This window comes from Dermacentor variabilis, chromosome 8, assembly GCF_050947875.1.
Source record: "Dermacentor variabilis isolate Ectoservices chromosome 8, ASM5094787v1, whole genome shotgun sequence".
NCBI classification, from domain to species: domain Eukaryota; kingdom Metazoa; phylum Arthropoda; class Arachnida; order Ixodida; family Ixodidae; genus Dermacentor; species Dermacentor variabilis.
Window position 1 is genome coordinate 76,698,267 of NC_134575.1, and position 27,793 is coordinate 76,726,059.

The 27,793-nt window shown below is 49.6% G+C and overlaps 1 protein-coding gene across 6 annotated transcripts in view; it reads right to left on the reverse strand.

The window, feature by feature from the left end:
• LOC142590340 (uncharacterized) overlaps positions 1-21,732 on the reverse strand; it is a 139,960-nt gene extending 118,228 nt beyond the window's left edge. For 2 of the 6 annotated variants that reach the window (XM_075702396.1, XM_075702393.1), the window contains exons 1-4: positions 21,507-21,732; positions 14,378-14,527; positions 7,522-7,671; positions 400-549 (exon numbers count right to left, since the gene is read on the reverse strand). In XM_075702396.1, coding sequence (XP_075558511.1) covers positions 400-549; positions 7,522-7,671; positions 14,378-14,527; positions 21,507-21,568 — 512 coding nt within the window. In that variant the 5' untranslated portion in view covers positions 21,569-21,732. The remainder of the gene's footprint in view (positions 1-399; positions 550-7,521; positions 7,672-14,377; positions 14,528-21,506) is intronic. The other 4 variants (XM_075702395.1, XM_075702391.1, XM_075702390.1 and 1 more) reach the window with 3 other exon arrangements.
• Positions 21,733-27,793: the final 6,061 nt, after the last annotated feature.

Sequence of the window (27,793 nt, forward strand, 5' to 3'; positions counted from 1 at the left end):
CAAGCATTGACGACACAACCGCGCCTCACCTTGCAACATGCGCGTTTGCTTCTTTCGCGTACTTTGCGCCACGAGGCCGTGCAACATTCGTCCGCAGCGTCACTGTCAGCCGCGACAACCAAAGGACTTTGTGCTACCCCCATCGCCTTCACCAGAGCTCAGACTCCGTCTATGCAGCGTGGCGCCCTGTCGCAGTGCCGATGTGGTGACGCACCGATGACAGCGAAGTCCGAGAAGGCGCGAGCGGAACGAGCGCATGAGGAGAAAAAAAAACAGAAAATTCGAATAGTTTCTTCTTGCATTTCAACGTGGCACCGTCTTTTTTCAACTTCAAAACTTCAATTTTTCAAAATTCAACGTCACTGAAACGCTCGTAAAAGACTTAAATGGGAGTCTTACCTGACCGGGCTGACCAATCTACAGTCCTCTTTATTTTGGACACATTCGTCGGAACCATGCATGTAGTATTTCCCATCGATACAATCGCACCTGTTGCCGAGAAGATGGCACTTCTTCTCGCCGGACGGACAGGTGCATCGAGCGCAAGTGCTGTGGGAAGAAAATGTGGGATTGGCTAGATAAACCGAGAGCAGACTATTTCAGTTATAATAAAATTGGCATTCTTCGAGATTTTCTCGAAGTTTGCTGCATGTTTGTCAGTGTCCCTGCTTGTTTGTTTATCGACAGGTAGCTTCTTTCACGTCAACTTGGTAGTCCATGGCTTTACGCGTAACGCACCGGATGCTATAGTTAAGGAAGTGGCTTCAAAATGATCGTTGGACCAGCTTCGTTCACTGTCTGTGTGCCACTGTGTATGTGGCACTTCTCATTGAACCTTTTTTATGCCAACATGGTTACCTGGTTTTGTGTCACTGAGTATTTGCCGTTCTTCAATGAGAAAAAAATAAACTGATTTAACATATCTCCATTGGAGGGGCAAATCGAACCCCTGAATTATAGAATCATGCAAATTTGTTCAACTGCACATATACACAGTCGCTTCGCGCACATTTCGCTGGCATCAGGGTAACAATTAAGGAGCTGTGGATAATCGGAAGAGACTTGAACATATATAGAATCTATCCAGCGAGATACAAACTCCGTGTTTATTTATTTGTTCTTTTTTACAGCGGAAGCTGTCATGGACCCATTGCAATAGTGTTTATGACGCGATTATGCGCTGCAATTACCAAGTTAGACACCCCGGCCGCACATTTAATTTAATCAAACACAGGGACACATTTTTCAAACTATTGCGCAGTCGGAGAGAGATCGCTGTGAGCACGCTCTGCGGGGAGAGAGAAACGACGTCACTGCCGGCGAAGCCAATGGCGCGCCCCAGCTTTGCTGTGAGATAAATGTATCATCATGATGTTGCCTGAAACCCCGTTCCCCACTGTGTCTCTTCCCATGAATGACACGTAGATCAATGTATCTGTTCTATATGTGCAAGCATTTCTATGCCAACCCAACGAGAAACTTTGACTGATTGATTGATTGATTGAAAACTTCATTGTTCCATCGAGCTGGGGTGCCCGCCTCATACCCTACACGTAGGTAAGGGGGGAGGACTAAGCAGTCCCCGCGAGTTGAGGACGGTGAGTCTTCACGGCTCAACGGCCAGGCGGATTGCTCGACGCTGGTCGTCTTCAGCCTCGCTCTGGAGCAAGGCCTCCCAGGCTTCTCTAATGTCAATGTTTTCCTTGGCCCCTGGGGAGCCAGCACGCTCCCATATTATATGGTCTAGCGTATCTTTTTGCTTACAAATTTTGCAGAGGGCATCGTTATAGTCCCTCGTCTGTGTTAAGTAGATCCAATGTGGTGATGTATAATTGTTTCACTGGAGGCGTCGCCAAATGCTAGCGTCCTCCAGAGATAGAGACCTATGCGGAAGCGGAAAGATTCTTCTTTCGGCTTTGTAGTGATCGACAATTTCTCTGTACCTGATCATGCTATCTTTTATCCCTGGAACTGGTTGCTCTAGAGTTGCCCGGTGGTAGAGTGCTCGGGCGAGCTGGTGAGCGGCTTCGTTGCCTTGGACTTCTTCAGGGGCCGTTACCCAAACAAAAGTTATGTCCCTCCTGGGAGGGTTTTTGAGTGGAATGTGGAGGACTTCTTCCGAGATTCTCCCTTTGTTAAAATTTCGGATAGCTAATTTGTTATCGCATAATATTACTCCCGCTTTTGTACCCTCACAAGTGAGCGCAACTGCAACCTCTTCGGCTGTACAGGCGTCCCTCGTGCACGTGGAGCACGCTATCTGAACGCACCCGTCGCCATCAACCACCGTCGATAACGCAGCCGCGTCTCTGCCGCAAGTGCATCCACGTACGCAACGTTATGAGCCGGTGTGTTTTTAAGTCTGTTTACTAGAGCCTCAGCCCTGTGAGCTGTTGTCTCTTTGTTGTAGATAGGATGCATATGTTTAGGTAGGGGGGCGATTCAGAAGCGTTTACGCACGTCCAACGGAATGTCTTTCTTGTCAGTCGGCGCACCCCTGTCGCATTGAATTCCTACCCATTCCATGATTTTGCTCCCTGTTTTAGACTGGCATAATCTTTCCAACTGAGACACTCGAACTGCCTCAGTGAGTTCAACTAGCGTGTTGTGAACCCCTATTTTGAGGAGGAGGTCTGTCGAGGTCGAGTCAGGGAGCCCTATGGCTCTCTTAACGCTTTTCCTAATGATCGCATCTATTTTATCCTTTTCTTCTCGTTGAAACACAAGATACGGTGTGGCATACGCTTTACGGCTGGTAATGAAGGCTTGCATGAGCCTGAGGAGGCTGATCTCTATGAGGCCCCTGCCTTCGAGCGAAATTTTACTAAATATGCCCGTGACCTGCGCCGCGTATCCTTCTAGCTTTTTGATCGTCGTGAGTTTGCATCCATTACTCTGGATATACATGCCCAGAATTCTTATTTCGTGCACCTTGGGAACCTCATTTCCGTTTACGAAAATAGTGATGGGTCTGCTGCTTCCAGCGTGTCCCCTTTGATGTTTTGGCTCAATGATTAACAGCTCCGATTTCGGTAGCGAGCACGCCAAGCCTCTGCTGGCCGCATACTCTTCCACAATACGCTATCTGTAGTTTCGGTTCGATGGCTGTGTCACTCCCAGTGTTAACCCAGAGGTTGATATCATCCGCGTACATGCTAAATTTAATCGATTTAATCCTATTGAGTTCTGCCGGGACACCACTCATCGCTATGTTGAATAGGAAGGGTGAGGAGCACCGACCCTTGCGGAGTTCCCTTGCTCCCAAGTGTGATGGGAGGGGATTTTACATCCAGAAATTTTATATTCGCCTCCCTCTGTGACAGAAAGTCTTTGAGGTATGCATTTACCCTGTGTCCTACACCTGCCTCTTCGAGGCCTACCAAGATACCCTTAGGGCTAACGTTGTCAAATGCCTTGGTGAGGTCGAGACCTAGGATCGCCCTGGTGTCAGTTGAGTCGTATCGGTCTAGGATATCATGCTTAAGTCTGACCATGACATCTTGTGTACTGTGCCCTGGCCTGAATCCAACCATTTGAAGCGTCGAGAGATCATTCTCCTCCGTGTACCTGGTCAGTCTCGTTTGAACAACATGCTCCATCAATTTCTTCACAAACGAGGTGACGGAGATTGGTCGCATGTTGTTCAAGCCGGGTACGTTGCCTGGCTTGGGAATTAAGACTACGTCCGCCTGCTTCCATGTTTTTAGGAGTTCTCCTTTCTCACACACCTGGTTCAGAAATTTGGTTTATGCAATGATGGATTCATCGTCTAGATTCCGAACAGCTGTGTTTGTTATCCCGTCCGGACCGGGGGCGGATCTCTTTCTGAGGTTATGAATCTCTGCTCTAACCTCGGTCGTAGTGATGGGAGAATCGAGATCTTGATTGGGAGGTCCCTCGTAGTCCTTAAACACCTCGCTCTCTGCTTTTCCAAGATAAGTCTCTTGGAGCTCGCTAATGAGCTCGTCATCTGTGCCAACAAAGCCATGCCTCGCTCTTACCTGCTTTGTACTAGCTTGTATTTTTGATTTACTAGGGTCGATTAGATGTCTGAGAAGGCTCCATGTTATGGAGAGACTCATATTGGCTTCCATCTCATCGCACTTGCTGTACCAATTCTGCTAGTTGAGCTTAATCGCATATGTTTCTATTTCTTTGTTGAGTATGGCTAGTTCGCGCCGGATATTCCTGTTCCATCTTTGTGCCTCGAGTCTTTTCTCCAGGTTACTCTTTCGGCTCCACATGTTCTTCAGTTTGCTGTCTAGTGCTGGGGGTGCGTGCTCATCCTCTATAGTTGTAGTCGCCTCCCCTATATGCGTTTTAAGGAGGTGTGTCCACTCCTCGATGTTGTAGAAATCGACCGGCAGTGAGGCCTCCTTTCTTATCTCTCTGAATTTATCCCACTCCGTTAATTTCGGTTGTTTGATGAGGCGTGTTTTGACGCCTTTTCCTAGCGTGAGCGAAATAATAAAGTGGTCATGCCTAGATTTTGTCCTGTGCTTTTCCATGTTACTGTTCCCGCCATATGGCTTATCGTGAGGCCGGGTGCTTTGTCCCTGAATATACTGTTGTCTGTGCGCGTAGGGACGCATGCGCCAGTATGTAGAGTAAGCCCTAGCGTTTGTATACCTTCCCATATTCGTCTACCTTTGGGGTCCCTGTATGTATATCCCCATTCCTCGTGAGTCGCGTTGAAGTCTCCCTTAATGATGAGAGGTCTCCGATCTGCGGCTTTGAGTGTTTTGCGGAATAAGGTAATGAATGTAATTTTCTTTTGCTTGGGTGTGCTGTAGACGTTCAGCAGGAATATGCTATCTTTATTTTTCTTCCGTGTGATAATCTCAACGAGGACAGCCTCTGCCTCGCTGGGGGAGACGTCAGCGACAACGGTTGCAATGTTTGGCTTTACGAAGGCGGCGACGCGGCATTTATGCCCCTTGCCGCTGTCAAAGCTTTGGTACCACGATAATCGAACAGGGGCCTTTCCCGTTTCCTGCACGACCATGGCTACGGGTGCTTCCTGCTGCAGCTCGAGGTATTCTTGCAGCAACGCTCTTTTCCTCTAGTACCCCTTACAATTCCCCTGCCAGAATGTGGAGGCATTTTTGTTAACCGAATTTTTATGCATTTCTATTAAGAATCGCTTCTACGGCTCCGATTTTCTCGCACAGCCTAGCCATTGTCGTGCCTAAGGTATCCATCCACGCACATAGGGCGTCTATCTTGCAAGATTGTGGTTTCACTTGCGCCTGTAATAGCGCAATTGCTCCTCCATTCTGTAGCTGTCCTGCTTTCATGGCTTTGTTCTCCTTGTACAATTTCATCAGCCACGTTTCAATTTTCTTTTGCCGCTCGCCAGCGGGCCGGTCTCCCCCGCCTTACGTTTGGAAGGGGGTTGTCTCGTAAAATCCACATTCATATCCTCTTCCTCCTGACCAGATACAGCTGGCACAGGAGCAGGAGGAGTGATGTGGGTGTTGCATTTTTTGGGAGCCTCGGCAGGTACCTGCTCTGTTTTTAGCGCGCTCAGCTGATTTTGGGCTTCCCGCAGCAATCGTTCTAACCTCATGTTTGCTTTCTTCTGCTCCTGTATTTCTTTGTTAAGTATGCTAATCTCATCTTTTTCAGCCTGGGAGCCCTTGCTACCAAAGCTTACCAAGTGGGCATTTTCCTCTTTCTACATTTTTCCCCAGGGGTCCTTGAGGTCCCTGGGCGGCAAGCCGGGTCCCCGGACCTGGTTAGCAGGTCCCCGGCCCTGGTCAGCAGGCCACTTGGCTGAAGTCTGCTGGCGGCCTCCTCCGGACCACGAATTGGACCTCCTTCCGGGTCTCGAGCTAGATCTCGCTCTCGACTGCTGCCCCGCCTGGTCTCTGGTAGCATCCCTTGCTCTGCCTCGGTGCTCCTCTCTAGGTGCCGAGGTGGTGGCCTGGGGCTTGCTTTGAGTTGGGGCTTGCACCTGTAGCTTCTCTTGTTCTATCTTCTTCTTGCGTAATTTTTTCTTGATGATGTACGGCATGCGATATAACTCCCGGCACATGTTGTCGACTAGGAGGTGGGCTTTCTTGCATAGCAAGCATCGATGCTCGCAGCTGTGATTTGGTTCGGGGTTTTGGGCTCCGCACCCTCGACATCTGACGTCGTTGGAGTTCGGGCAAACATCCGCCCGATGTCCAAGTTTTCCGCAGGTGACGCATACTTCATATTTTTTCTTGTAGAGGAAGCGGCGTGTGGGGAAGCATCGGAGGTAAACTTGCATCGGCACTTTCCAGTCTTCAAACAGGATCAATACAGATTTGGATTTCACCTCAAGTCTTCTGACTCCAATGATCGATGGGTTTTTCTTATTTCTTCTAAGTGCATCGTGAATTTCCTCGTGAGTTGCATCCAGCGGGACTTCGTGGATCACTCCATTTCCTACGCTTTCCGGCATAGCAATATACGCCTGTCTCTCGACCATCGATCCACCGATGCGAAGGGCCGTGATCGCAGCGTACTTGCTTGCGCGTGCCGCATCTAGCGTAGTACATGATCAACTGCTGCGTCAGGTTTGGTGATGGTACGTCTTCGTCTGCAGCCTCCGGGTGGACCCCGGCTGCCTGGGCCAGGTAGACGTGCATGCCCAATCTTCCAACTTCCTCCAAGGTGCGATTGATACCTGCTTTCTGGCGAATAATAATTTTCTAAGCACCTTCCGGAACCTCCGCGTGCTGCTTCTCGACCGATCTTGCAGCCAGCTTATTCCCCAGCCGGGGGTTGGGCCTCGTACCGCTCCCCGCCGGCTCGCGCACGGCGGATGCGTCGTTTTGCTCGGGCGTGAAACGGCCTTTTCTCCGGATAAACCACGTTCCCTTGCTTGAGAGCTCGTCCGGGTGAGCAGCATCGTCCACGGTCTCCATTTCCAGGCTCCTGTTAGCTTGCGAGCGCCGCACGGCCTCGCCTAGGCTTCGGCACGGCCCCTTCGCGCTTTCCGGTCGCAATGACGCCGAAACAGCATGCGCGAGGTTTACCCATTACCACTCGCGAAAATAAAGCGCCGACGGCACCTCACCGGGCGTATAGCTCACGTGCCTCGACCACATTTTCAACGCATCTCAGGTTTAAGGCGTCCCCGCCACGGCGACGCAAGCATTGACGACACAACCACGCCTCACCTTGCAACATGCGCGTTTGCTTCTTTCGCGTACTTTGCGCCACGAGGCCGTGCAACATTCGTCCGCAGCGTCACTGTCAGCCGCGACAACCAAAGGACTTTGTGCTACCCCCATCGCCTTCACCAGAGCTCAGACTCCGTCTATGCAGCGTGGCGCCCTGTCGCAGTGCCGATGTGGTGACGCACCGATGACAGCGAAGTCCGAGAAGGCGCGAGCGGAACGAGCGCATGAGGAGAAAAAAAAACAGAAAATTCGAATAGTTTCTTCTTGCATTTCAACGTGGCACCGTCTTTTTTCAACTTCAAAACTTCAATTTTTCAAAATTCAACGTCACTGAAACGCTCGTAAAAGACTTAAATGGGAGTCTTACCTGACCGGGCTGACCAATCTACAGTCCTCTTTATTTTGGACACATTCGTCGGAACCATGCATGTAGTATTTCCCATCGATACAATCGCACCTGTTGCCGAGAAGATGGCACTTCTTCTCGCCGGACGGACAGGTGCATCGAGCGCAAGTGCTGTGGGAAGAAAATGTGGGATTGGCTAGATAAACCGAGAGCAGACTATTTCAGTTATAATAAAATTGGCATTCTTCGAGATTTTCTCGAAGTTTGCTGCATGTTTGTCAGTGTCCCTGCTTGTTTGTTTATCGACAGGTAGCTTCTTTCACGTCAACTTGGTAGTCCATGGCTTTACGCGTAACGCACCGGATGCTATAGTTAAGGAAGTGGCTTCAAAATGATCGTTGGACCAGCTTCGTTCACTGTCTGTGTGCCACTGTGTATGTGGCACTTCTCATTGAACCTTTTTTATGCCAACATGGTTACCTGGTTTTGTGTCACTGAGTATTTGCCGTTCTTCAATGAGAAAAAAATAAACTGATTTAACATATCTCCATTGGAGGGGCAAATCGAACCCCTGAATTATAGAATCATGCAAATTTGTTCAACTGCACATATACACAGTCGCTTCGCGCACATTTCGCTGGCATCAGGGTAACAATTAAGGAGCTGTGGATAATCGGAAGAGACTTGAACATATATAGAATCTATCCAGCGAGATACAAACTCCGTGTTTATTTATTTGTTCTTTTTTACAGCGGAAGCTGTCATGGACCCATTGCAATAGTGTTTATGACGCGATTATGCGCTGCAATTACCAAGTTAGACACCCCGGCCGCACATTTAATTTAATCAAACACAGGGACACATTTTTCAAACTATTGCGCAGTCGGAGAGAGATCGCTGTGAGCACGCTCTGCGGGGAGAGAGAAACGACGTCACTGCCGGCGAAGCCAATGGCGCGCCCCAGCTTTGCTGTGAGATAAATGTATCATCATGATGTTGCCTGAAACCCCGTTCCCCACTGTGTCTCTTCCCATGAATGACACGTAGATCAATGTATCTGTTCTATATGTGCAAGCATTTCTATGCCAACCCAACGAGAAACTTTGACTGATTGATTGATTGATTGAAAACTTCATTGTTCCATCGAGCTGGGGTGCCCGCCTCATACCCTACACGTAGGTAAGGGGGGAGGACTAAGCAGTCCCCGCGAGTTGAGGACGGTGAGTCTTCACGGCTCAACGGCCAGGCGGATTGCTCGACGCTGGTCGTCTTCAGCCTCGCTCTGGAGCAAGGCCTCCCAGGCTTCTCTAATGTCAATGTTTTCCTTGGCCCCTGGGGAGCCAGCACGCTCCCATATTATATGGTCTAGCGTATCTTTTTGCTTACAAATTTTGCAGAGGGCATCGTTATAGTCCCTCGTCTGTGTTAAGTAGATCCAATGTGGTGATGTATAATTGTTTCACTGGAGGCGTCGCCAAATGCTAGCGTCCTCCAGAGATAGAGACCTATGCGGAAGCGGAAAGATTCTTCTTTCGGCTTTGTAGTGATCGACAATTTCTCTGTACCTGATCATGCTATCTTTTATCCCTGGAACTGGTTGCTCTAGAGTTGCCCGGTGGTAGAGTGCTCGGGCGAGCTGGTGAGCGGCTTCGTTGCCTTGGACTTCTTCAGGGGCCGTTACCCAAACAAAAGTTATGTCCCTCCTGGGAGGGTTTTTGAGTGGAATGTGGAGGACTTCTTCCGAGATTCTCCCTTTGTTAAAATTTCGGATAGCTAATTTGTTATCGCATAATATTACTCCCGCTTTTGTACCCTCACAAGTGAGCGCAACTGCAACCTCTTCGGCTGTACAGGCGTCCCTCGTGCACGTGGAGCACGCTATCTGAACGCACCCGTCGCCATCAACCACCGTCGATAACGCAGCCGCGTCTCTGCCGCAAGTGCATCCACGTACGCAACGTTATGAGCCGGTGTGTTTTTAAGTCTGTTTACTAGAGCCTCAGCCCTGTGAGCTGTTGTCTCTTTGTTGTAGATAGGATGCATATGTTTAGGTAGGGGGGCGATTCAGAAGCGTTTACGCACGTCCAACGGAATGTCTTTCTTGTCAGTCGGCGCACCCCTGTCGCATTGAATTCCTACCCATTCCATGATTTTGCTCCCTGTTTTAGACTGGCATAATCTTTCCAACTGAGACACTCGAACTGCCTCAGTGAGTTCAACTAGCGTGTTGTGAACCCCTATTTTGAGGAGGAGGTCTGTCGAGGTCGAGTCAGGGAGCCCTATGGCTCTCTTAACGCTTTTCCTAATGATCGCATCTATTTTATCCTTTTCTTCTCGTTGAAACACAAGATACGGTGTGGCATACGCTTTACGGCTGGTAATGAAGGCTTGCATGAGCCTGAGGAGGCTGATCTCTATGAGGCCCCTGCCTTCGAGCGAAATTTTACTAAATATGCCCGTGACCTGCGCCGCGTATCCTTCTAGCTTTTTGATCGTCGTGAGTTTGCATCCATTACTCTGGATATACATGCCCAGAATTCTTATTTCGTGCACCTTGGGAACCTCATTTCCGTTTACGAAAATAGTGATGGGTCTGCTGCTTCCAGCGTGTCCCCTTTGATGTTTTGGCTCAATGATTAACAGCTCCGATTTCGGTAGCGAGCACGCCAAGCCTCTGCTGGCCGCATACTCTTCCACAATACGCTATCTGTAGTTTCGGTTCGATGGCTGTGTCACTCCCAGTGTTAACCCAGAGGTTGATATCATCCGCGTACATGCTAAATTTAATCGATTTAATCCTATTGAGTTCTGCCGGGACACCACTCATCGCTATGTTGAATAGGAAGGGTGAGGAGCACCGACCCTTGCGGAGTTCCCTTGCTCCCAAGTGTGATGGGAGGGGATTTTACATCCAGAAATTTTATATTCGCCTCCCTCTGTGACAGAAAGTCTTTGAGGTATGCATTTACCCTGTGTCCTACACCTGCCTCTTCGAGGCCTACCAAGATACCCTTAGGGCTAACGTTGTCAAATGCCTTGGTGAGGTCGAGACCTAGGATCGCCCTGGTGTCAGTTGAGTCGTATCGGTCTAGGATATCATGCTTAAGTCTGACCATGACATCTTGTGTACTGTGCCCTGGCCTGAATCCAACCATTTGAAGCGTCGAGAGATCATTCTCCTCCGTGTACCTGGTCAGTCTCGTTTGAACAACATGCTCCATCAATTTCTTCACAAACGAGGTGACGGAGATTGGTCGCATGTTGTTCAAGCCGGGTACGTTGCCTGGCTTGGGAATTAAGACTACGTCCGCCTGCTTCCATGTTTTTAGGAGTTCTCCTTTCTCACACACCTGGTTCAGAAATTTGGTTTATGCAATGATGGATTCATCGTCTAGATTCCGAACAGCTGTGTTTGTTATCCCGTCCGGACCGGGGGCGGATCTCTTTCTGAGGTTATGAATCTCTGCTCTAACCTCGGTCGTAGTGATGGGAGAATCGAGATCTTGATTGGGAGGTCCCTCGTAGTCCTTAAACACCTCGCTCTCTGCTTTTCCAAGATAAGTCTCTTGGAGCTCGCTAATGAGCTCGTCATCTGTGCCAACAAAGCCATGCCTCGCTCTTACCTGCTTTGTACTAGCTTGTATTTTTGATTTACTAGGGTCGATTAGATGTCTGAGAAGGCTCCATGTTATGGAGAGACTCATATTGGCTTCCATCTCATCGCACTTGCTGTACCAATTCTGCTAGTTGAGCTTAATCGCATATGTTTCTATTTCTTTGTTGAGTATGGCTAGTTCGCGCCGGATATTCCTGTTCCATCTTTGTGCCTCGAGTCTTTTCTCCAGGTTACTCTTTCGGCTCCACATGTTCTTCAGTTTGCTGTCTAGTGCTGGGGGTGCGTGCTCATCCTCTATAGTTGTAGTCGCCTCCCCTATATGCGTTTTAAGGAGGTGTGTCCACTCCTCGATGTTGTAGAAATCGACCGGCAGTGAGGCCTCCTTTCTTATCTCTCTGAATTTATCCCACTCCGTTAATTTCGGTTGTTTGATGAGGCGTGTTTTGACGCCTTTTCCTAGCGTGAGCGAAATAATAAAGTGGTCATGCCTAGATTTTGTCCTGTGCTTTTCCATGTTACTGTTCCCGCCATATGGCTTATCGTGAGGCCGGGTGCTTTGTCCCTGAATATACTGTTGTCTGTGCGCGTAGGGACGCATGCGCCAGTATGTAGAGTAAGCCCTAGCGTTTGTATACCTTCCCATATTCGTCTACCTTTGGGGTCCCTGTATGTATATCCCCATTCCTCGTGAGTCGCGTTGAAGTCTCCCTTAATGATGAGAGGTCTCCGATCTGCGGCTTTGAGTGTTTTGCGGAATAAGGTAATGAATGTAATTTTCTTTTGCTTGGGTGTGCTGTAGACGTTCAGCAGGAATATGCTATCTTTATTTTTCTTCCGTGTGATAATCTCAACGAGGACAGCCTCTGCCTCGCTGGGGGAGACGTCAGCGACAACGGTTGCAATGTTTGGCTTTACGAAGGCGGCGACGCGGCATTTATGCCCCTTGCCGCTGTCAAAGCTTTGGTACCACGATAATCGAACAGGGGCCTTTCCCGTTTCCTGCACGACCATGGCTACGGGTGCTTCCTGCTGCAGCTCGAGGTATTCTTGCAGCAACGCTCTTTTCCTCTAGTACCCCTTACAATTCCCCTGCCAGAATGTGGAGGCATTTTTGTTAACCGAATTTTTATGCATTTCTATTAAGAATCGCTTCTACGGCTCCGATTTTCTCGCACAGCCTAGCCATTGTCGTGCCTAAGGTATCCATCCACGCACATAGGGCGTCTATCTTGCAAGATTGTGGTTTCACTTGCGCCTGTAATAGCGCAATTGCTCCTCCATTCTGTAGCTGTCCTGCTTTCATGGCTTTGTTCTCCTTGTACAATTTCATCAGCCACGTTTCAATTTTCTTTTGCCGCTCGCCAGCGGGCCGGTCTCCCCCGCCTTACGTTTGGAAGGGGGTTGTCTCGTAAAATCCACATTCATATCCTCTTCCTCCTGACCAGATACAGCTGGCACAGGAGCAGGAGGAGTGATGTGGGTGTTGCATTTTTTGGGAGCCTCGGCAGGTACCTGCTCTGTTTTTAGCGCGCTCAGCTGATTTTGGGCTTCCCGCAGCAATCGTTCTAACCTCATGTTTGCTTTCTTCTGCTCCTGTATTTCTTTGTTAAGTATGCTAATCTCATCTTTTTCAGCCTGGGAGCCCTTGCTACCAAAGCTTACCAAGTGGGCATTTTCCTCTTTCTACATTTTTCCCCAGGGGTCCTTGAGGTCCCTGGGCGGCAAGCCGGGTCCCCGGACCTGGTTAGCAGGTCCCCGGCCCTGGTCAGCAGGCCACTTGGCTGAAGTCTGCTGGCGGCCTCCTCCGGACCACGAATTGGACCTCCTTCCGGGTCTCGAGCTAGATCTCGCTCTCGACTGCTGCCCCGCCTGGTCTCTGGTAGCATCCCTTGCTCTGCCTCGGTGCTCCTCTCTAGGTGCCGAGGTGGTGGCCTGGGGCTTGCTTTGAGTTGGGGCTTGCACCTGTAGCTTCCCTTGTTCTATCTTCTTCTTGCGTAATTTTTTCTTGATGATGTACGGCATGCGATATAACTCCCGGCACATGTTGTCGACTAGGAGGTGGGCTTTCTTGCATAGCAAGCATCGATGCTCGCAGCTGTGATTTGGTTCGGGGTTTTGGGCTCCGCACCCTCGACATCTGACGTCATTGGAGTTCGGGCAAACATCCGCCCGATGTCCAAGTTTTCCGCAGGTGACGCATACTTCATATTTTTTCTTGTAGAGGAAGCGGCGTGTGGGGAAGCATCGGAGGTAAACTTGCATCGGCACTTTCCAGTCTTCAAACAGGATCAATACAGATTTGGATTTCACCTCAAGTCTTCTGACTCCAATGATCGATGGGTTTTTCTTATTTCTTCTAAGTGCATCGTGAATTTCCTCGTGAGTTGCATCCAGCGGGACTTCGTGGATCACTCCATTTCCTACGCTTTCCGGCATAGCAATATACGCCTGTCTCTCGACCATCGATCCACCGATGCGAAGGGCCGTGATCGCAGCGTACTTGCTTGCGCGTGCCGCATCTAGCGTAGTACATGATCAACTGCTGCGTCAGGTTTGGTGATGGTACGTCTTCGTCTGCAGCCTCCGGGTGGACCCCGGCTGCCTGGGCCAGGTAGACGTGCATGCCCAATCTTCCAACTTCCTCCAAGGTGCGATTGATACCTGCTTTCTGGCGAATAATAATTTTCTAAGCACCTTCCGGAACCTCCGCGTGCTGCTTCTCGACCGATCTTGCAGCCAGCTTACTCCCCAGCCGGGGGTTGGGCCTCGTACCGCTCCCCGCCGGCTCGCGCACGGCGGATGCGTCGCTTTGCTCGGGCGTGAAACGGCCTTTTCTCCGAATAAACCACGTTCCCTTGCTTGAGAGCTCGTCCGGGTGAGCAGCATCGTCCACGGTCTCCATTTCCAGGCTCCTGTTAGCTTGCGAGCGCCGCACGGCCTCGCCTAGGCTTCGGCACGGCCCCTTCGCGCTTTCCGGTCGCAATGACGCCGAAACAGCATGCGCGAGGTTTACCCATTACCACTCGCGAAAATAAAGCGCCGACGGCACCTCACCGGGCGTATAGCTCACGTGCCTCGACCACATTTTCAACGCATCTCACGTTTCAGGCGTCCCCGCCCCGGCAACGCAAGCATTGACGACACAACCGCGCCTCACCTTGCAACGTGCGCGTTTGCTTCTTTTTCAATTTTCTTCAACTTCAATTTTTCAAGAATAAACGTCACTGCCACGCTCGTAACAGACTTAAACGGGAGTCTTACCTCACCGGGCTGACGAATCTACAGTCCTCTTTATTTTGGACACATTCGTCGGAACCATGCATGTAGTATTTCCCATCGATACAATCGCACTTGTTGCCGAGAAGATTGCACTTCCTCTCGCCGGGCGGACAGGTGCATCGAGCGCAAGTGCTGTGGGAAGAAAATGTGGGATTGGCTAGATAAACCGAGAGCAGACTATTTCAGTTATAATAAAATTGGCATTCTTCGAGATTTTCTCGAAGTTTGCTGCATGTTTGTCAGTGTCCCTGCTTGTTTGTTTATCGACAGGTAGCTTCTTTCACGTCAACTTGGTTCACTTGGTAGTCCATGGCTTTACGCGTAACGCACCGGATGCTATAGTTAAGGAAGTGGCTTCAAAATGATCGTTGGACCAGCTTCGTTCACTGTCTGTGTGCCACTGTGTATGTGGCACTTCTCATTGAACCTTTTTTATGCCAACATGGTTACCTGGTTTTGTGTCACTGAGTATTTGCCGTTCTTCAATGAGAAAAAAATAAACTGATTTAACATATCTCCATTGGAGGGGCAAATCGAACCCCTGAATTATAGAATCATGCAAATTTGTTCAACTGCACATATACACAGTCGCTTCGCGCACATTTCGCTGGCATCAGGGTAACAATTAAGGAGCTGTGGATAATCGGAAGAGACTTGAACATATATAGAATCTATCCAGCGAGATACAAACTCCGTGTTTATTTATTTGTTCTTTTTTACAGCGGAAGCTGTCATGGACCCATTGCAATAGTGTTTATGACGCGATTATGCGCTGCAATTACCAAGTTAAACACCCCGGCCGCACATTTAATTTAATCAAACACAGGGACACATTTTTCAAACTATTGCGCAGTCGGAGAGAGATCGCTGTGAGCACGCTCTGCGGGGAGAGAGAAACGACGTCACTGCCGGCGAAGCCAATGGCGCGCCCCAGCTTTGCTGTGAGATAAATGTATCATCATGATGTTGCCTGAAACCCCGTTCCCCACTGTGTCTCTTCCCATGAATGACACGTAGATCAATGTATCCGTTCTATATGTGCAAGCATTTCTATGCCAACCCAACGAGAAATTTTGACTGATTGATTGATTGATTGAAAACTTCATTGTTCCATCGAGCTGGGGTGCCCGCCTCATACCCTACACGTAGGTAAGGGGGGAGGACTAAGCAGTCCCCGCGAGTTGAGGACGGTGAGTCTTCACGGCTCAACGGCCAGGCGGATTGCTCGACGCTGGTCGTCTTCAGCCTCGCTCTGGAGCAAGGCCTCCCAGGCTTCTCTAATGTCAATGTTTTCCTTGGCCCCTGGGGAGCCAGCACGCTCCCATATTATATGGTCTAGCGTATCTTTTTGCTTACAAATTTTGCAGAGGGCATCGTTATAGTCCCTCGTCTGTGTTAAGTAGATCCAATGTGGTGATGTATAATTGTTTCACTGGAGGCGTCGCCAAATGCTAGCGTCCTCCAGAGATAGAGACCTATGCGGAAGCGGAAAGATTCTTCTTTCGGCTTTGTAGTGATCGACAATTTCTCTGTACCTGATCATGCTATCTTTTATCCCTGGAACTGGTTGCTCTGGAGTTGCCCGGTGGTAGAGTGCTCGGGCGAGCTGGTGAGCGGCTTCGTTGCCTTGGACTTCTTCAGGGGCCGTTACCCAAACAAAAGTTATGTCCCTCCTGGGAGGGTTTTTGAGTGGAATGTGGAGGACTTCTTCCGAGATTCTCCCTTTGTTAAAATTTCGGATAGCTAATTTGTTATCGCATAATATTACTCCCGCTTTTGTACCCTCACAAGTGAGCGCAACTGCAACCTCCTCGGCTGTACAGGCGTCCCTCGTGCACGTGGAGCACGCTATCTGAACGCACCCGTCGCCATCAACCACCGTCGATAACGCAGCCGCGTCTCTGCCGCAAGTGCATCCACGTACGCAACGTTATGAGCCGGTGTGTTTTTAAGTCTGTTTACTAGAGCCTCAGCCCTGTGAGCTGTCCTCTCTTTGTTGTAGATAGGATGCATATGTTTAGGTAGTGGGGCGATTCAGAAGCGTTTACGCACGTCCAACGGAATGTATTTCTTGTCAGTCGGGGCACCCCTGTCGCATTGAATTCCTACCATTCCATGATTTTGCTCCCTGTTTTAGACTGGCATAATCTTTCCAACTGAGACACTCGAACTGCCTCAGTGAGTTTAACTAGCGTGTTGTGAACCCCTATTTTGAGGAGGAGGTCTGTCGAGGTCGAGTCAGGGAGCCCTATGGCTCTCTTAACGCTTTTCCTAATGATCGCATCTATTTTATCCTTTTCTTCTCGTTGAAACACAAGATACGGTGTGGCATACGCTTTACGGCTGGTAATGAAGGCTTGCATGAGCCTGAGGAGGCTGATCTCTATGAGGCCCCTGCCTTCGAGCGAAATTTTACTAAATATGCCCGTGACCTGCGCCGCGTATCCTTCTAGCTTTTTGATCGTCGTGAGTTTGCATCCATTTCTCTGGATAATACAGGCCAAGAATTCTTATTTCATTCACCTTGGGAACCTCATTTCCGTTTACGAAAATAGTGATGGGTCTGCTGCTTCCAGCGTGTCCCCTTTGATGTTTAGGCTCAATGATTAACAGCTCCGATTTCGGTAGCGAGCACGCCAAGCCTCTGCTGGCCGCATACTCTTCCACAATACGCTATCTGTAGTTTCGGTTCGATGGCTGCGTCACTCCCAGTGTTAACCCAGAGGTTGATATCATCCGCGTACATGCTAAATTTAATCGATTTAATCCTATTGAGTTCTGCCGGGACACCACTCATCGCTATGTTGAATAGGAAGGGTGAGGAGCACCGACCCTTGCGGAGTTCCCTTGCTCCCAAGTGTGATGGGAGGGGATTTTACATCCAGAAATTTTATATTCGCCTCCCTCTGTGACAGAAAGTCTTTGAGGTATGCATTTACCCTGTGTCCTACACCTGCCTCTTCGAGGCCTACCAAGATACCCTTAGGGCTAACGTTGTCAAATGCCTTGGTGAGGTCGAGACCTAGGATCGCCCTGGTGTCAGTTGAGTCGTATCGGTCTAGGATATCATGCTTAAGTCTGACCATGACATCTTGTGTACTGTGCCCTGGCCTGAATCCAACCATTTGAAGCGTCGAGAGATCATTCTCCTCCGTGTACCTGGTCAGTCTCGTTTGAACAACATGCTCCATCAATTTCTTCACAAACGAGGTGACGGAGATTGGTCGCATGTTGTTCAAGCCGGGTACGTTGCCTGGCTTGGGAATTAAGACTACGTCCGCCTGCTTCCATGTTTTTAGGAGTTCTCCTTTCTCACACACCTGGTTCAGAAATTTGGTTAATGCAATGATGGATTCATCGTCTAGATTCCGAACAACTGTGTTTGTTATCCCGTCCGGACCGGGGGCGGATCTCTTTCTGAGGTTATGAATCTCTGCTCTAACCTCGGTCGTAGTGATGGGAGAATCGAGATCTTGATTGGGAGGTCCCTCGTAGTCCTTAAACACCTCGCTCTCTGCTTTTCCAAGATAAGTCTCTTGGAGCTCGCTAATGAGCTCGTCATCTGTGCCAACAAAGCCATGCCTCGCTCTTACCTGCTTTGTACTAGCTTGTATTTTTGATTTACTAGGGTCGATTAGATGTCTGAGAAGGCTCCATGTTATGGAGAGACTCATATTGGCTTCCATCTCATCGCACTTGCTGTACCAATTCTGCTAGTTGAGCTTAATCGCATATGTTTCTATTTCTTTGTTGAGTATGGCTAGTTCGCGCCGGATATTCCTGTTCCATCTTTGTGCCTCGAGTCTTTTCTCCAGGTTACTCTTTCGGCTCCACATGTTCTTCAGTTTGCTGTCTAGTGCTGGGGGTGCGTGCTCATCCTCTATAGTTGTAGTCGCCTCCCCTATATGCGTTTTAAGGAGGTGTGTCCACTCCTCGATGTTGTAGAAATCGACCGGCAGTGAGGCCTCCTTTCTTATCTCTCTGAATTTATCCCACTCCGTTAATTTCGGTTGTTTGATGAGGCGTGTTTTGACGCCTTTTCCTAGCGTGAGCGAAATAATAAAGTGGTCATGCCTAGATTTTGTCCTGTGCTTTTCCATGTTACTGTTCCCGCCATATGGCTTATCGTGAGGCCGGGTGCTTTGTCCCTGAATATACTGTTGTCTGTGCGCGTAGGGACGCATGCGCCAGTATGTAGAGTAACCCCTAGCGTTTGTATACCTTCCCATATTCGTCTACCTTTGGGGTCCCTGTATGCATATCCCCATTCCTCGTGAGTCGCGTTGAAGTCTCCCTTAATGATGAGAGGTCTCCGATCTGCGGCTTTGAGTGTTTTGCGGAATAAGGTAATGAATGTAATTTTCTTTTGCTTGGGTGTGCTGTAGACGTTCAGCAGGAATATGCTATCTTTATTTTTCTTCCGTGTGATAATCTCAACGAGGACAGCCTCTGCCTCGCTGGGGGGACGTCAGCGACAACGGTTGCAATGTTTGGCTTTACGAAGGCGGCGACGCGGCATTTATGCCCCTTGCCGCTGTCAAAGCTTTGGTACCACGATAATCGAACAGGGGCCTTTCCCGTTTCCTGCACGACCATGGCTACGGGTGCTTCCTGCTGCAGCTCGAGGTATTCTTGCAGCAACGCTCTTTTCCTCTAGTACCCCTTACAATTCCCCTGCCAGAATGTGGAGGCATTTTTGTTAACCGAATTTTTATGCATTTCTATTAAGAATCGCTTCTACGGCTCCGATTTTCTCGCACAGCCTAGCCATTGTCGTGCCTAAGGTATCCATCCACGCACATAGGGCGTCTATCTTGCAAGATTGTTGGTTCACTTGCGCCTGTAATAGCGCAATTGCTCCTCCATTCTGTAGCTGTCCTGCTTTCGTGGTTTCGTTCTCCTTGTCCATTTTCATCAGCCACGTTTCAATTTTCTATTGACAGCTCGCCAGCGGGTCGGTCTACCCCGCATTACGTTTGGAACGGGGTTGTCTCGTAAAATCCACATTCATATCCTCTTCCTCCTGACCAGATGCAGCTGGCACAGGAGCAGGAGGAGTGATGTGGGTGTTGCATTTTTCGGGAGCCTCTGCAGGTGCCTGCTCTGTTTTTAGCGCGCTCAGCTGATTTTGGGTTTCCCTCAGCAATCGTTCTAACCTCATGTTTGCTTTCTTCTGCTGCTCTATTTCTTTCTAAAATAAGCTAATCTCATCTTTTTCAGCCTGGGAGCCCTTGCTACAAAAGCTTACCAAGTGGGTATTTCCCTCTTTCTTCTTTTTTACCCACGGGTCTTTGGAGTCCCTGGGCGGCAAGGCGGGGCCCCGGCCCTGGTCAGCAGGCCACTTGGCTGAAGTCTGCTGGCGGCCTCCTCCGGACCACGAATTGGACCTCCTTCCGGGTCTCGAGCTAGATCTCGCTCTCGACTGCTGCCCCGCCTGGTCTCTGGTAGCATCCCTTGTTCTGCCTCGGTGCTCCTCAGTAGATGCCGAGGTGGTGGCCCGGGGCTTGCCTTGAGTTAGGGCTTGAACCTGGAGCGTCTCTTGTTCTATCTTCTTCTTCCATAATATTTTCTTGATGATGTACGGCATGCGATATATCTCCCGGGACTTGTCGCCTAGGAGGTGAGCTTTCTTGTATAACAAGCATCAAAGCTCGCAGCTGTGATTTGGTTCGGGGTTTTCGGCTCAGCACCCCCGACATCTGACGTCTTTGGGGTTCGGGCGAACATCCGCCCGATGTCCAAGTTTTGCGCAGGTGACGCATCACTTCATATTTTTTGTTGTATCTAGATTTTTTTTCTTGTAGGTCGCAGCCTGTGGGGAAGCATCGGAGGTAAACTTGCATCGGCACTTTCCAGTCTTCAAACAGGATCAATACAGATTTGGATTTCGCCTCAAGTCTTCTGACTCCAATGACCGATGGGTTTTTCTTATTTCTTCTAAGTGCATCGAGAATTTCCTCGTGAGTTGCATCCAGCGGGACGTCGTGGATCACTCCTTTTCCTCCGCTTTCCGGCATAGCAATATACGCCTTTGTCTCGACCATCGATCCACCGATGCGAAGGGCCGTGATCGCAGCGTACTTGCTTGCGCGTGCCGCATCTAGCGTAGCTATCATGATCGACTGCTGCGTCAGGTTTGGTGATGGTACGTCTTCGTCTGCAGCCTCCGTGTGGACCCCGGCTGCCTGGGCCAGGTAGACGTGCATGCCCAATCTTCCAACTTCCTCCAAGGTGCAATTGATACCTGCTTTCTGGCGAATAATAATTTTCTAAGCACCTTCCGGAACCTCCGCGTGCTGCTTCTCGACCGATCTTGCAGCCAGCTTATTCCCCAGCCGGGGGTTGGGCCTCGTACCGCTCCCCGCCGGCTCCCGCACGGCGGATGCGCCGCTTTGCTCGGGCGTGAAACGGCCTTTTCTCCGAATAAACCACGTTCCCTTGCTTGAGAGCTCGTCTGGGTGAGCAGCATCGTCCACGGTCTCCATTTCCAGGCTCCTGTTAGCTTGCGAGCGCCGCACGGCCTCGCCTAGGCTTCGGCACGGCCCCTTCGCGCTTTCCGGTCGCAATGACGCCGAAACAGCATGCGCGAGGTTTACCCATTACCACTCGCGAAAATAAAGCGCCAACGGCACCTCACCGGGCGTATAGCTCACGTGCCTCGACCACATTTTCAACGCATCTCAGGTTTAAGGCGTCCCCGCCACGGCGACGCAAGCATTGACGACACAACCGCGCCTCACCTTGCAACATGCGCGTTTGCTTCTTTCGCGTACTTTGCGCCACGAGGCCGTGCAACATTCGTCCGCAGCGTCACTGTCAGCCGCGACAACCAAAGGACTTTGTGCTACCCCCATCGCCTTCACCAGAGCTCAGACTCCGTCTATGCAGCGTGGCGCCCTGTCGCAGTGCCGATGTGGTGACGCACCGATGACAGCGAAGTCCGAGAAGGCGCGAGCGGAACGAGCGCATGAGGTGAAAAAAAAAACAGAAAATTCGAATGGTTTCTTCTTGCATTTCAACGTGGCACCGTCTTTTTTCAACTTCAAAACTTCAATTTTTCAAAATTCAACGTCACTGAAACGCTCGTAAAAGACTTAAATGTGAGTCTTACCTGACCGGGCTGACCAATCTACAGTCCTCTTTATTTTGGACACATTCGTCGGAACCATGCATGTAGTATTTCCCATCGATACAATCGCACCTGTTGCCGAGAAGATGGCACTTCTTCTCGCCGGACGGACAGGTGCATCGAGCGCAAGTGCTGTGGGAAGAAAATGTGGGATTGGCTAGATAAACCGAGAGCAGACTATTTCAGTTATAATAAAATTGGCATTCTTCGAGATTTTCTCGAAGTTTGCTGCATGTTTGTCAGTGTCCCTGCTTGTTTCTTTATCGACAGGTAGCTTCTTTCACGTCAACTTGGTTCACTTGGTAGTCCATGGCTTTACGCGTAACGCACCGGATGCTATAGTTAAGGAAGTGGCTTCAAAATGATCGTTGGACCAGCTTCGTTCACTGTCTGTGTGCCACTGTGTATGTGGCACATCTCATTGAACCTTTTTTATGCCAACATGGTTACCTGGTTTTGTGTCACTGAGTATTTGCCGTTCTTCAATGAGAAAAAATAAACTGATTTAACATATCTCCATTGGAGGGGCAAATCGAACCCCTGAATTATAGAATCATGCAAATTTGTTCAACTGCACATATACACAGTCGCTTCGCGCACATTTCGCTGGCATCAGGGTAACAATTAAGGAGCTGTGGATAATCGGAAGAGACTTGAACATATATAGAATCTATCCAGCGAGATACAAACTCCGTGTTTATTTATTTGTTCTTTTTTACAGCGGAAGCTGTCATGGACCCATTGCAATAGTGTTTATGACGCGATTATGCGCTGCAATTACCAAGTTAGACACCCCGGCCGCACATTTAATTTAATCAAACACAGGGACACATTTTTCAAACTATTGCGCAGTCGGAGAGAGATCGCTGTGAGCACGCTCTGCGGGCAGAGAGAAACGACGTCACTGCCGGCGAAGCCAATGGCGCGCCGCAGCTTTGCTGTGAGATAAATGTATCATCATGATGTTGCCTGAAACCCCGTTCCCCACTGTGTCTCTTCCCATGAATGACACGTAGATCAATGTATCTGTTCTATATGTGCAAGCATTTCTATGCCAACCCAACGAGAAACTTTGACTGATTGATTGATTGATTGAAAACTTCATTGTTCTATCGAGCTGGGGTGCCCGCCTCATACCCTACACGTAGGTAAGGGGGGAAGACTAAGCAGTCCCCGCGAGTTGAGGACGGTGAGTCTTCACGGCTCAACGGCCAGGCGGATTGCTCGACGCTGGTCGTCTTCAGCCTCGCTCTGGAGCAAGGCCTCCCAGGCTTCTCTAATGTCAATGTTTTCCTTGACCCCTGGGGAGCCAGCACGCTCCCATATTATATGGTCTAGCGTATCTTTTTGCTTACAAATTTTGCAGAGGGCATCGTTATAGTCCCTCGTCTGTGTTAAGTAGATCCAATGTGGTGATGTATAATTGTTTCACTGGAGGCGTCGCCAAATGCTAGCGTCCTCCAGAGATAGAGACCTATGCGGAAGCGGAAAGATTCTTCTTTCGGCTTTGTAGTGATCGACAATTTCTCTTTACCTGATCATGCTATCTTTTATCCCTGGAACTGGTTGCTCTAGAGTTGCCCGGTGGTAGAGTGCTCGGGCGAGCTGGTGAGCGGCTTCGTTGCCTTGGACTTCTTCAGGGGCCGTTACCCAAACAAAAGTTATGTCCCTCCTGGGAGGGTTTTTGAGTGGAATGTGGAGGACTTCTTCCGAGATTCTCCCTTTGTTAAAATTTCGGATAGCTAATTTGTTATCGCATAATATTACTCCCGCTTTTGTACCCTCACAAGTGAGCGCAACTGCAACCTCCTCGGCTGTACAGGCGTCCCTCGTGCACGTGGAGCACGCTATCTGAACGCACCCGTCGCCATCAACCACCGTCGATAACGCAGCCGCGTCTCTGCCGCAAGTGCATCCACGTACGCAACGTTATGAGCCGGTGTGTTTTTAAGTCTGTTTACTAGAGCCTCAGCCCTGTGAGCTGTCCTCTCTTTGTTGTAGATAGGATGCATATGTTTAGGTAGGGGGGCGATTCAGAAGCGTTTACGCACGTCCAACGGAATGTCTTTCTTGTCAGTCGGGGCACCCCTGTCGCATTGAATTCCTACCCATTCCATGATTTTGCTCCCTGTTTTAGACTGGCATAATCTTTCCAACTGAGACACTCGAACTGCCTCAGTGAGTTTAACTAGCGTGTTGTGAACCCCTATTTTGAGGAGGAGGTCTGTCGAGGTCGAGTCAGGGAGCCCTATGGCTCTCTTAACGCTTTTCCTAATGATCGCATCTATTTTATCCTTTTCTTCTCGTTGAAACACAAGATACGGTGTGGCATACGCTTTACGGCTGGTAATGAAGGCTTGCATGAGCCTGAGGAGGCTGATCTCTATGAGGCCCCTGCCTTCGAGCGAAATTTTACTAAATATGCCCGTGACCTGCGCCGCGTATCCTTCTAGCTTTTTGATCGTCGTGAGTTTGCATCCATTTTTCTGGATAATACAGGCCAAGAATTCTTATTTCATTCACCTTGGGAACCTCATTTCCGTTTACGAAAATAGTGATGGGTCTGCTGCTTCCAGCGTGTCCCCTTTGATGTTTTGGCTCAATGATTAACAGCTCCGATTTCGGTAGCGAGCACGCCAAGCCTCTGCTGGCCGCATACTCTTCCACAATACGCTATCTGTAGTTTCGGTTCGATGGCTGCGTCACTCCCAGTGTTAACCCAGAGGTTGATATCATCCGCGTACATGCTAAATTTAATCGATTTAATCCTATTGAGTTCTGCCGGGACACCACTCATCGCTATGTTGAATAGGAAGGGTGAGGAGCACCGACCCTTGCGGAGTTCCCTTGCTCCCAAGTGTGATGGGAGGGGATTTTACATCCAGAAATTTTATATTCGCCTCCCTCTGTGACAGAAAGTCTTTGAGGTATGCATTTACCCTGTGTCCTACACCTGCCTCTTCGAGGCCTACCAAGATACCCTTAGGGCTAACGTTGTCAAATGCCTTGGTGAGGTCGAGACCTAGGATCGCCCTGGTGTCAGTTGAGTCGTATCGGTCTAGGATATCATGCTTAAGTCTGACCATGACATCTTGTGTACTGTGCCCAGGCCTGAATCCAACCATTTGAAGCGTCGAGAGATCATTCTCCTCCGTGTACCTGGTCAGTCTCGTTTGAACAACATGCTCCATCAATTTCTTCACAAACGAGGTGACGGAGATTGGTCGCATGTTGTTCAAGCCGGGTACGTTGCCTGGCTTGGGAATTAAGACTACGTCCGCCTGCTTCCATGTTTTTAGGAGTTCTCCTTTCTCACACACCTGGTTCAGAAATTTGGTTAATGCAATGATGGATTCATCGTCTAGATTCCGAACAGCTGTGTTTGTTATCCCGTCCGGACCGGGGGCGGATCTCTTTCTGAGGTTATGAATCTCTGCTCTAACCTCGGTCGTAGTGATGGGAGAATCGAGATCTTGATTGGGAGGTCCCTCGTAGTCCTTAAACACCTCGCTCTCTGCTTTTCCAAGATAAGTCTCTTGGAGCTCGCTAATGAGCTCGTCATCTGTGCCAACAAAGCCATGCCTCGCTCTTACCTGCTTTGTACTAAATTGTATTTTTGATTTACTAGGGTCGATTAGATGTCTGAGAAGGCTCCATGTTATGGAGAGACTCATATTGGCTTCCATCTCATCGCACTTGCTGTACCAATTCTGCTAGTTGAGCTTAATCGCATATGTTTCTATTTCTTTGTTGAGTATGGCTAGTTCGCGCCGGATATTCCTGTTCCATCTTTGTGCCTCGAGTCATTTCTCCAGGTTACTCTTTCGGCTCCACATGTTCTTCAGTTTGCTGTCTAGTGCTGGGGGTGCGTGCTCATCCTCTATAGTTGTAGTCGCCTCCCCTATATGCGTTTTAAGGAGGTGTGTCCACTCCTCGATGTTGTAGAAATCGACCGGCAGTGAGGCCTCCTTTCTTATCTCTCTGAATTTATCCCACTCCGTTAATATCGGTTGTTTGATGAGGCGTGTTTTGACGCGTTTTCCTAGCGTGAGCGAAATAATAAAGTGGTCATGCCTAGATTTTGTCCTGTGCTTTTCCATGTTACTGTTCCCGCCATATGGCTTATCGTGAGGCCGGGTGCTTTGTCCCTGAATATACTGTTGTCTGTGCGCGTAGGGACGCATGCGCCAGTATGTAGAGTAAGCCATAGCGTTTGTATATCTTCCCATATTCTTCTACCTTTGGGGTCCCTGTATGTATATCCCCATTCCTCGTGAGTCGCGTTGAAGTCTCCCTTAATGATGAGAGGTCTCCGATCTGCGGCTTTGAGTGTTTTGCGGAATAAGGTAATGAATGTAATTTTCTTTTGCTTGGGTGTGCTGTAGACGTTCAGCAGGAATATGCTATCTTTATTTTTCTTCCGTGTGATAATCTCAACGAGGACAGCCTCTGCCTCGCTGGGGGGACGTCAGCGACAACGGTTGCAATGTTTGGCTTTACGAAGGCGGCGACGCGGCATTTATGCCCCTTGCCGCTGTCAAAGCTTTGGTACCACGATAATCGAACAGGGGCCTTTCCCGTTTCCTGCACGACCATGGCTACGGGTGCTTCCTGCTGCAGCTCGAGGTATTCTTGCAGCAACGCTCTTTTCCTCTAGTACCCCTTACAATTCCCCTGCCAGAATGTGGAGGCATTTTTGTTAACCGAATTTTTATGCATTTCTATTAAGAATCGCTTCTACGGCTCCGATTTTCTCGCACAGCCTAGCCATTGTCGTGCCTAAGGTATCCATCCACGCACATAGGGCGTCTATCTTGCAAGATTGTTGGTTCACTTGCGCCTGTAATAGCGCAATTGCTCCTCCATTCTGTAGCTGTCCTGCTTTCGTGGTTTCGTTCTCCTTGTCCATTTTCATCAGCCACGTTTCAATTTTCTATTGACAGCTCGCCAGCGGGTCGGTCTACCCCGCATTACGTTTGGAACGGGGTTGTCTCGTAAAATCCACATTCATATCCTCTTCCTCCTGACCAGATGCAGCTGGCACAGGAGCAGGAGGAGTGATGTGGGTGTTGCATTTTTCGGGAGCCTCTGCAGGTGCCTGCTCTGTTTTTAGCGCGCTCAGCTGATTTTGGGTTTCCCTCAGCAATCGTTCTAACCTCATGTTTGCTTTCTTCTGCTGCTCTATTTCTTTCTAAAATAAGCTAATCTCATCTTTTTCAGCCTGGGAGCCCTTGCTACAAAAGCTTACCAAGTGGGTATTTCCCTCTTTCTTCTTTTTTACCCACGGGTCTTTGGAGTCCCTGGGCGGCAAGCCGGGGCCCCGGCCCTGGTCAGCAGGCCACTTGGCTGAAGTCTGCTGGCGGCCTCCTCCGGACCACGAATTGGACCTCCTTCCGGGTCTCGAGCTAGATCTCGCTCTCGACTGCTGCCCCGCCTGGTCTCTGGTAGCATCCCTTGTTCTGCCTCGGTGCTCCTCAGTAGGTGCCGAGGTGGTGGCCCGGGGCTTGCCTTGAGTTAGGGCTTGAACGTGGAGCGTCTCTTGTTCTATCTTCTTCTTCCATAATATTTTCTTGATGATGTACGGCATGGGATATATCTCCCGGGACTTGTCGCCTAGGAAGTGAGCTTTCTTGTATAACAAGCATCGAAGCTCGCAGCTGTGATTTGGTTCGGGGTTTTCGGCTCAGCACCCCCGACATCTGACGTCTTTGGGGTTCGGGCAAACATCCGCCCGATGTCCAAGTTTTGCGCAGGTGACGCATCACTTCATATTTTTTGTTGTATCTAGATTTTTTTTCTTGTAGGTCGCAGCCTGTGGGGAAGCATCGGAGGTAAACTTGCATCGGCACTTTCCAGTCTTCAAACAGGATCAATACAGATTTGGATTTCGCCTCAAGTCTTCTGACTCCAATGACCGTTGGGTTTTTCTTATTTCTTCTAAGTGCATCGAGAATTTCCTCGTGAGTTGCATCCAGCGGGACGTCGTGGATCACTCCTTTTCCTCCGCTTTCCGGCATAGCAATATACGCCTTTGTCTCGACCATCGATCCACCGATGCGAAGGGCCGTGATCGCAGCGTACTTGCTTGCGCGTGCCGCATCTAGCGTAGCTATCATGATCGACTGCTGCGTCAGGTTTGGTGATGGTACGTCTTCGTCTGCAGCCTCCGGGTGGACCCCGGCTGCCTGGGCCAGGTAGACGTGCATGCCCAATCTTCCAACTTCCTCCAAGGTGCGATTGATACCTGCTTTCTGGCGAATAATAATTTT